A 10,153-nucleotide genomic window follows, 5' to 3' on the forward strand; every position below is an offset into this window, starting at 1 on the left:
TTGGTCTCGATAGTCAGTTGGTAGCCGTGTGTGTTTCATGGTAACATTTGAATGTGTGGGTTTTGCGTTATTTTGAAGCGTGGTTTGCCCAACTAAAGTTAACGTTAGCCCATAAGTTGGATGCGCGCGCTTGTGTGTGTGTAAATTAGCCACATGTGTGTATTGTTATAGCTCGCTGTGTTACGTTAGCATGCAACTGAACATGGTAATGATTAAAAGGGGTGATAGTTAAGTAGAATCAGATTTCATTGCAGAAAACATTGCAGCCCAAAGAGAGTGGCCCATGCAGCCCAACGCAGATTACTTATTTGAAGGTACCTGAAAAGTGAATATGCTTCACTGTGCTGATATAAATTTATTGTTTTCATATTGATTCTGTTCTGATTCTGGCTATCCGTCAATTGGCAAATTCAATCTCTTAAAAATGTTGACTTGTAACATTTGTGGCTTTAACACTCGGTCTTCAACTGATTACTTGAAACACTGCCGAACACACAGAAATAATAATAATGTATCTTTTTTATGTGGCCATAGGGATTGCAGAAGGAAGTTTAACACATACAGTAGCCTTGCTGTGCATATGTCACGAGCTCATGTAGACAGAAGGAGCACACAAACATGGAACCGTAATGTGTCTGTACAGTTAAGGTGCTTGTTTAATTTTTGCAGCAGTGAATATGATGATCTTAGAACTTTAAAGTGTCATTTGAGTGGTCACATAGATGAGGGTTTGACTGTAACGTGTCCCTTTGATGGATGTTCTAAGACATTCAATGTAAAGTCATCCCTAACGCATATTTCCAGATACCATAAAGGGTGGGATGTTACCAAGATAGCCCCAGTTCATATATGTGAACTAACAGAACGGTCTTTCCAAGGTGAAGGATCACATGTAGAACCTGAAGAACCTGAAAGTTTTAACATTGATGCAGAACAAAGTGATAATTTCTGCAGTGATCAAGTGAAAGACAACTTCACAGAGAGTCTTGCTCAGTTTTACTTGGGTTTACAGGCAAAATATTTGGTTCCAGCCTCCACAATAACAGAAATAGCAAATGAAATGAGAACTATAAGTGATATTCAACAGGAATATACTGTGGATGCACTAGCCTGTGAACTGGGGCAGTATGGTGTTCCAAGGGAGACTGTAACATCTCTTGGGAATAGTATATACGAGCAGAGCCCTATGCACAAGGCATTACATTCTTATTTTAAAAGGTGCATTAGGGCAAGTAAGAACTTCATAAATGTAACCAAGTCTCTGGCTGAACGGCACCAGTTGCTTCAGGCTTATCAGTCTTGTGGTACCTTGTTTCGTTCCCAGGTTCATGTCTCAGACTCAACACGGTTCTATCCAGAGCTCTATGACCAGAACATAAAGACAGTGGTTGGAGAATTTGATTTGAACTCAAGTAACTCAGTTGTCACAGAGAGTGTGCAGGTTAAAGGCACTACATATGCAAATTGAATGCTGGTCTTACTGAGCTACGCAAAAGGACTACTGCAGTTAGGACAAATAGCAAGCATTTTTGTAAAAAATGAAACTACTGTCCTACTTTTGCTTCGAGGGAAAACTGCCAGCTGGATACCTGATCTTGGACTCTATGAACTTGATGAAAATGCTTCTGACCTGTTCAGTTGCCATGATTTGAACAAACTTGATGATTATCATCCACTTTATTCTTACCAGAGAGGTACTCGGTGGCTCATTCCTCTTAAACACACACCAACATGGAACTTGTGAAAAACTATGTCAAGAAAGCAATGCCATCGCTCAGTAGCGATCAGATGGATACACTCACGGCTAAACTGGAGGAATTAGGAGTTCTCTCTGTAGATGACCTGAGCCTTGTGGACCCGGAGGACATTAAAGACACTCTGCCATTCATTCAGTGCAAAAGATTCGTCAGAGCTGTCAAAGCATTGGAAGCAGGTGAGTTTTTGCCCCTCTGTTTTAATGCAAGTTTTCTGAAACTACAAAGGTTTATTCCAAAAATGCAAAATAAAAGTTGCCATCAGCTGTACATGGCAATAATTACTCTATAATTGGTTTTCATAATTAGGTCCATTTGTATTCCTGGTTGACCCAAACTGGACATTGAGGACCAATGTATTAATTGATTTGCAACAATTGTGATGTGTTTAATTTATGGAGATGTTTGTCATGTCATCCATAGATTCACAAACTCCACCGCAGTTCACCCGGCCTGGCCCCTCATCAACACCTGAACCACAGAGGTTTCAGCTGCCCTCAACACCACCTGAGACAGCCGACTCCCCATCCCAAGACACATATTCTGTACCATGGCACAAATTTCCCTCAAAAGTCATGGATGAGTTGCGTGAAAAAAAGTACATAATGGGGAAAGACAGACGAGAGATGGTTCGGATCGTCGCTGAAGATTACCTCCATAAACACCCAGGAAGACCTGGTAGACAAAAGCTGAGGGAACTCGCCAGTATGATTGTAGGACAATATCCTGCCTCCTTCAAGCTGACAGAGCCGTTTGGAAACAAACCTTTTGCAAAAGATGGTTCTGAAACTCTCTTTCGTCAGCTGGAACACAGAATTGAAAATATGAAGAGGCCACAAAGCTCACTGAAGAGGCAAGCAGGGGGTGAAAATTCAACAAAGAAAAGGCCCAGGAATTCAGATCTGTATGGATGTGTGGCGTGGGATCCAATCATTGAGGGGGCCGTGTGTAGAGAAGACCTGCTGTCTAAACGAGATGAGTTGAAACGTGCCTTTCAAACCCAGGATCTTCAGGTGGGTCTGCAATCATCCATTACAGATACAGAAAGCTTTATTAATCCTCGAAGGGCAATTCGGTTCCTACAGTCCACCATCTAGACATACAACCATTCACACAGCAATAGTATATAGCAGGAGTAATGCGATAAGGTCTGGGTCCAAGTACAATTTAGGACACATTGTGAAATTGTAGATCGTCTGTAGATCACTATGCCCATAGTCAATTGAAATTGATACCCCGTTTTATTATTTTAATTGGTTAGTTTGACTAACTGTTTGACTGTTTGTCTAACTGCCTCATATCTTTAGGAGTCATCTGTTCGAAAATTGATGACTGAAACATATCCCATTCAGCGTGAAATCCTCAACGATGATGATACCACTATTGCCGTTGTAAAGGACGAGTGGCCGTTCCTGTTTGAAGTTCCTCACCTGTTTGATCATGCATCTAAACTCCTTGGCTTCTCTGTACAAAACAAGCTGGCACAGGTGTGTTGTTATTGTTATTATTATGATTGTGCTGTGCTGCTCCATATGGAGAGAATTTTGTCTTTATTAATCAATCAGAAAAAGATTTGCAACCAAAAAGAGAGTTGAGACCAAAAAAGATAAACTGGCAACCAATCAAATAGAATAACTTGGATGAACAATCAAATGGAATAGATTTGAGACCAAAAATCAGGAAGTGACAACCAAAAAAGCAGGACATTTGAGATCAAAACAGAACAGGTTGCAAATGAAAATGAAATAATTCATTTTTATTTTATTTTTTCAAAATTCTCTCCATAGCTCCAAACGAAAATGAGTGTTAGTCTTATGTACTTGTACAAAATTAACACCTTGAACCTTGAACAGGAACTTTCCAAAAAAGAAAAGGGGATCAATGACTTCCTTGACTCCAAAGGGATGAAGATGGGCGAAGGTCCAATACAGCTCATCTGTGGCATTTCAAAATACTTCAAGGAAGACTCTTATAAACTCTTCCACAAAAAAGAGGTAGATGTTGTAGATTTTAAACTGTGTGCAAGATAATTATTTGCATCCAGTGGTGAACCAAGTAACCAACCACAGTAGGAAGTATAGATTCCCCTAATTGTGCTGCTGATATTCTCTATAAACTCTCTATCTATAAACTATTTACATTAATGTTTTTGCATAATGGCTACCTCTGTCTGATGAAGACACTAGCAGATAGTCAATTTGCCAGCAGGTTTGTGTGTACTGGAAACATTAATTCATGTATTATGTCTGTCACCAAAACAGATCTCTGCAGATCCTGAAGTCGAACTCCCAGTGACCCCATGCATCCTAATCAGAGGTTTGTAGTTAAATCTTTTTTTGTATCCCAGCAAGCTGTTGTTAGCTGTTGTTATAAGCTGTTGTTGTGTCATATTTATTAAAGAAATGTTTTGCTTGCCTTAAAATATAGGATTTTTTTTTTTTTGTAAATGGTACATGGTTTTTATCTGTGTTTAAGGTGACCAGCAATTCAAGATTGCTGTTGATGGGTTACTTGTCAGTGACCACATCACCTCTCCCATTGTGGCCTTGAGCTACGTCTTCTCCATGTTTTATGTCTGCAACGTCCAATACCCACCGGAGATGGCTTTTACTCTCGAATTCATGCAAAGGTAAGCACTCATTGTTTGGAAATACTTTGTAAATGTGACTTTGCCGTGCCTTTCTGCACCTGACCTGCTTTTTGTCAATCTACACTAAACCAGTTTGTCTGAGATGTACAAGCTCAAAATGTGTCGTCACATGCTGTGAGCTTTTAGATCAGCTGTTATTGGCTTATGATCCCCCTGAATATGGATTTGTTCAGAGATTTTGTAGCTCCCTGTTGAAGACTATTGTTGGAATAAATGTGTCATATCTTTTTAAAGGGCAGGTAACATGCTTTTTGCTTTAAATAGTGTCCTAAGTCAATCAATAACAAAACAAACATAACATGATTCCAGTTGGGAAATGGAGCAAAAACATATTTTTCTCAGAATGGTTTGTTGACACAAAATTCGTTTGAGCTATCTCTTTAAAACCATTAGCACCTGAGACCAGGTTATGTCAGTGGTGGTCAAACCTTTTCATGTCAAAGACACACAAACTGAAATTTATTTGGCTGCAGACCCCAAACTCAAAATATGTTGTTCCAGGGTCCCCCCCCCCGAAGGAAAGACTAAACATATTAATTTAAAAAATACTACATAGTGGATTCATGCCCAAATGTTAATACTTGTACTGATGTGTAACGTGCACTGAATGTCACAGTTTCTCCACTCCATGTTTGAATAACCCCCAGGACAGTCCGTGTTCAAATGTGCTGTTACACCTTTTGATAGGACAATGTCAACTGTGTTTTCTATCCCCTTCTGTGTTCTGTGCATTTATAATATCCCTGCATACACATTGAGGATGCATGCTGTCATGTGTTGGTGATAAGCAGACTTCTCACCCTTGCAAACATTTCTGTGTATGCACAGTGTGAATGCATGTGTCTTGAAAAGACAAAGGAAGAGAGCTTAGCCACTGGCACCAGCACCACAACAACATTGGGTTCTAGACAGATGGTCAACTAGAATGATAGAGAGGTTCACACATAGGGGCATATTGAAGAAAACAAATGTAGGATTTTATTGAACTGCTCCACTCCTGTCAAGCCACACTACATGTGCAAACTTTGTCTGCATATCACTATTGTTTTTTTTTTTCCCTCAGAGTTTTCTTTGGGGTCAATCCTGAGCGAGGCTCCAAGGCAGAGAAGAAGGGGAAGAAACGGCACTTCATTCCTCCACAGGTGTGCAAGCTGGTTTCTCAGCTGAAGGAATCTGAATGCAAGCAGAAGGAATCTGAATGGGCCATTTGAGCTGTTCTCAGAGCTCAGAAAATACCTTTTTGGACTGAATGTACACACACACACACACACACACACACACACACACACACACACAGGCAAATCCAAAAACATGGGGCTTGGGAGTAGAAATACAGATTTTTACAGTATTAGGTGAGTTCAGATGTTTTAACTAGATGCCCACAACACACATGCTGCAGTTTCAAACCCCCCATGTTAAGGGGGAGGGAAGGTGGGCGATATTTGTCATTCCAGTTAAGCTTTTCCTGTCATTGTGGAGTTGGAGGTGTAAGTTTTAATTTTTTTTTAGTTTTAAGTTGTTTTAAGAGTTTTAAAAATCTCTTTATGGCATGTTGCACAGTCATCCTTCTAAGGTCATGGTTGTTATTGCTGCACTGATGTTTTATAGAAAAGTTGTATAATGTAATACTTCTAATGTTCTATTTGTTTTTTGTAGAAAGGTCAGCCACTGGTTGCAGAGCTCTGCCTGTCGGTGTGATATGTGGAGTTGGAGGTGTAGGTTTCTGCATCCTCCTGGAGGGGGCTCCTCATTTTGCACTGACAGGTGAGACAGCAACAGCAATGCTGGCAGTTTTATTGTCTTATTTTGTCATTGTCTTTAACAAATCAATTTGTTATTAATGCCTGTCAGCCTGTGGATGCTAAAAAGTTGCTAGATTTGGCATCTCCCTGTTAAAGGACATGGCTGTACTTCTTTGAGAAAACAGCTGGTTTATGTATGTAAAATTTCTCTGAATGTGAAGGTGATGTTCTGAATGTTTTAATGGTTGTAGTGTAAATATTGCAAATCATTCACCACAAAAAGTGAAATCACTTTAAAGCACTGGCAGCTGTTAAAGGAAATAAATAATTGCTGTGATTCTACATTTGTGCTTTATTGATGGTAAACGGTATAGAGAATGGTACAGAATTAAACATTTTAGGATGACTGAAGTGTCCGTAAATGGTATGGATTGAGTACTTAAATAATACGAAATATTCCATTTTAGGTTTGATGGAACTGTCCGTAAATGGTAAAGAAAAAGTCAGGTAAATCTACGGAAATATCTGTTATAGGGTTTACGGAATTGTCTGTGCAATAACGCCGAAATTTATGGAAAATACGGAATTTTCCATTTTAGGTTTGACGGAAATGTCCGTCAATGGTACAGAAAAACTCGGGTAAATCTACAGAAATATCCGTTTTAAGGTTTACGGAAGTGCCCGTACAATAACGGAAAAAGTGCTGGTAATTAATTACCAGCACTTTTTCCGTTTTATAACGGAATTTTTTTTAACAGTGTAGTTATTGTTTTGTATTGTGTGTTAGTTATACTGCTGAATTTCACATTTGCTCTAAAAAAGCCGTCAAAGGCAGATTCCAGTGTAAACTCTGTTCCCACACGGAAAACTGGACTGATGCACCTCCTGTTGTCAGACCTACAGGGTTTAGGCCTTTGGTGTTCTCCTCTGTCTTATACTGAACACAAACTACATTTTTTGGACTGGCACAAATAATTTGTGTGCCTTCTTATTTGGTGCAGCACACCTGATTGTTCTGTAAATAGATTTAAATGGTTATATAAAAAACGCCTGAGGCCTTGGCTGCATTTTTAGGTAAATAGTACCATATAACTTTGTTGTTTGCAAAACTTGTGCATAATTTATAGAAATGTACAATTTCTATTTGCATTTAAAGTTATGAAAATGATTCGTTAAACATGTTTGTGGGTTTTACAGTAAAAAATAAAACTTTTCTACTCGGATTTTAACTTTTTTTGTCTGAATTTAGATCAACTGTGCTAATATAGCATACCAAAATGAAAAAAATAACTCAAATTTCAGATATTTGAGGTTGTGCTGAAAATGATGATACCAAACAAGGCAAGAAAAACATATTTTAAAAGTGAAATATGGACGTAAAATCAAAAATAGTCAAAAACGGTCAATTATACCCTGGACCCTAGAGGGTTAAAGGTCAGGACTTGGATCTAGAACAGGGGTGTCGAACTCCAGGCCTCTAGGGCCGGTGTCCTGCAGGTTTTAGATAAGACCCCGGGTGAACACACCTGAATCAAATGATTAGTTCATTACCAGGCCTCTGGAGAACTTCAAGACATGTTGAGGAGGTCATTTAGTTATTTAAATCAGCAGTGTTGGATCAAGGACATATCTAAAATCTGCAGGACACCGGCCCTAGAGGCCTGGAATTTGATACCTGATCTAGAAGAACTTGAATTGCCAGCACAAACTCAATTATCCATAACCAATAGCTCTTATGTACCTTGCTTTGAGCACTGGTGTGCAGTCATGTTGAAATAGGAAAGGGCCATCCCCAAGTTTTTCCCACTAGGTTGGGAGGATGGAATGCTTCAAAATGTCTTCCTTTTACTGGAACTAAGGACCCTTGAACAACTTTTGCAAAACTACCCAACACTATAATCTCCCTTCCACCAAGCTTTTCATTTGGCACAATGCATTCAGACAAGCACCGATCTGGTAAACGCCAACTCAGACACTCAGATTTCCAGATGGAGAAACGGGATTCATCACTTCAGAGACCACATCTCCACTGCTCCCGTCTAGTGGGGGCATGCTTTACACCACTGCATCCATGCTTTGCATCCATGTTTGGTGATGCAAGGCTCGGATGCTCAGCCATAGAATCCCATTCATTCCATGAAGCTCTCTATGGACTGTTTTTGAACTAACCTGAAGGCCACATGAAGCTTGGAGGTCTGTAGCGAGTGACTCTACAGAAAGCTGCTAACCTGCGCAAACTATGCGGCTTTAGCATCCACTGACCCCGCTCTGTATTTTATGTGACCTACCACATGACTTCATGAGTTGCTGTCATTCCCAATTGCACCCACTTTTTACAATACCACTAACAGTTGATTGTGTTTGTAATAAATTTTATGATTAATATAGGCCACAAACCGAAATGTATTGGTCTAACAATAAATATGTTCTGTATTGTACATTTTTTGCTGGAGTTTTGAGTTTAACTAAAGATGCATCAGTTACAAAAACAGTGAAACTCAAACAGACTGTGATGTGATGCTGTTTAACTCTGTGCTAAATTTTCCATTAAACATTAATGGAACTTTCAGAAGTCACAGCGAAATACAAAATGTCAAACACAGTAATTACTGCTCTGCACTGCAGTGACAGGGATACATGCTGTGTTGCAGTATCTTAGACAGCTGACTCTGAAACCTGCAAGGGCTTATTGTTGCAGTTCTCACTTTATGAATTTAATGTGTCTGAGCTTTTAGTGTACTATCATACTATATGTGGATAAAGAGAAAATTTGTAAGGCTTTTTTCATGTTAAGAAAAACATACATTGTTATGTCCTTTGGCCTCCTATTTCCACTTTGTAGGAGTGCTACCTCTCTGTGTCTTTATTTCATCTACTGACAGTCATATTTTCCTCCTCTTTTGTGGTTAATCAGGGACTATTTTACTTTAGATGGAGCATTCCAAATTGTATTTTTCTCCTTTGTTGTTCCTGCACCCTTCATTTACCCATCTTTATTATTAGATTTATTATCTTTATTCTCTTCCCCCCCTCTTTCTTAAATAGACAACCATCATATCTCACAGTACAATAATATTGAACGGGTTGCATTGTTGCATTTTGTCATGTTTCTCAGGTCTTTGTCTGAATGTCCTATGAACATTACCTGTCTTGTTCTCATGTTGTTGCTAAGGATTGTCTCATTGCACTGAAGTCACACTGGGTTAAATATTTACACTTGGGTTTTAAGGGGTATTTGTTTGTTTTTTTACGGGTTGTACGGAAGCCCCAAACGCAATTTCATTGTTCTTTGACAATGACAATAAAAATAAATACTTGACTTGAATACTTTAATAGTAAGCCTTGTGAACAATATATAGTTTTTTTCACTAAATAACATTCTGTGTATGATTGTCAAGAGGGTAGTGTTTTAAATTGAGCATGTTGTTCATAAAAAAAAAAGAAAAAAAAAGAAAAAAGAGGCTACCTTAACAGTGGTGATCATGACTGTTTCTGGTGAACATTTTCAAGACTCTGACTACTCCTAAAGTATTCAGTAATTTTCTATTTTTTTGTATGTTTGTCACACTTACATGTTTCAGATCATCAAACAAATTTAAATCTTAGACGAAGATAACACACATTTCTAAATAAAGGTGTTTATTACTAAGGGGAAGCAAAAGTCCAAACCTACATGGCCCTGTGTGAAAAAGTAATTGCCCCTAAATCTTGTAACATAAATTAACTGTGTTGTATCACATATTTGGAAAGCCGAGTTCAATTTCTCTGGCTACACCTAGGCCTTCGGTCCATTCCTCTTATAACTGTGTAGCCAATATGGTGGCCACCAAACCGTTTCTAAGCAACAAACTTATTAGCGTTCCCTCAAAACAGTTGGTCACATCAGTAGGAACCAATCATATGGCTTTAATGCAGGGACAGAAACATCCTATCCAACGTGTCATGACAGAATTCACACTGTTAGCACAAATTAAAGAAAATGTACTCATCTGGGGAGAGGTCTGTTA

At 38.9% G+C, this 10,153-nt stretch overlaps 1 protein-coding gene across 3 annotated transcripts; it reads left to right on the forward strand.

Moving 5' to 3' along the window:
* The first annotated feature begins 208 nt into the window (after positions 1-208).
* LOC113016706 (uncharacterized) lies at positions 209-5,678 on the forward strand. Of its 3 annotated transcripts, none has more exons than XM_026159758.1 (7): positions 209-314; positions 2,178-2,767; positions 3,062-3,241; positions 3,608-3,748; positions 4,016-4,070; positions 4,230-4,383; positions 5,468-5,678. In XM_026159758.1, the coding sequence occupies exons 1-7, from the start codon at positions 284-286 to the stop codon at positions 5,613-5,615; spliced, it is 1,299 nt and encodes a 432-aa protein (XP_026015543.1). In that variant the 5' UTR covers positions 209-283; the 3' UTR covers positions 5,616-5,678. The 3 variants fall into 3 exon arrangements, with proteins under 3 accessions (XP_026015543.1, XP_026015542.1, XP_026015540.1); XM_026159757.1 differs by lacking the exon at positions 209-314 and adding an exon at positions 1,229-1,933 and having other exon boundaries at positions 3,107-3,241; XM_026159755.1 differs by lacking the exon at positions 209-314 and adding an exon at positions 1,715-1,933.
* Positions 5,679-10,153: the final 4,475 nt, after the last annotated feature.

The sequence above is a fragment of the Astatotilapia calliptera genome, chromosome 23 (assembly GCF_900246225.1).
Source record: "Astatotilapia calliptera chromosome 23, fAstCal1.2, whole genome shotgun sequence".
NCBI classification, from domain to species: Eukaryota; Metazoa; Chordata; class Actinopteri; order Cichliformes; family Cichlidae; genus Astatotilapia; species Astatotilapia calliptera.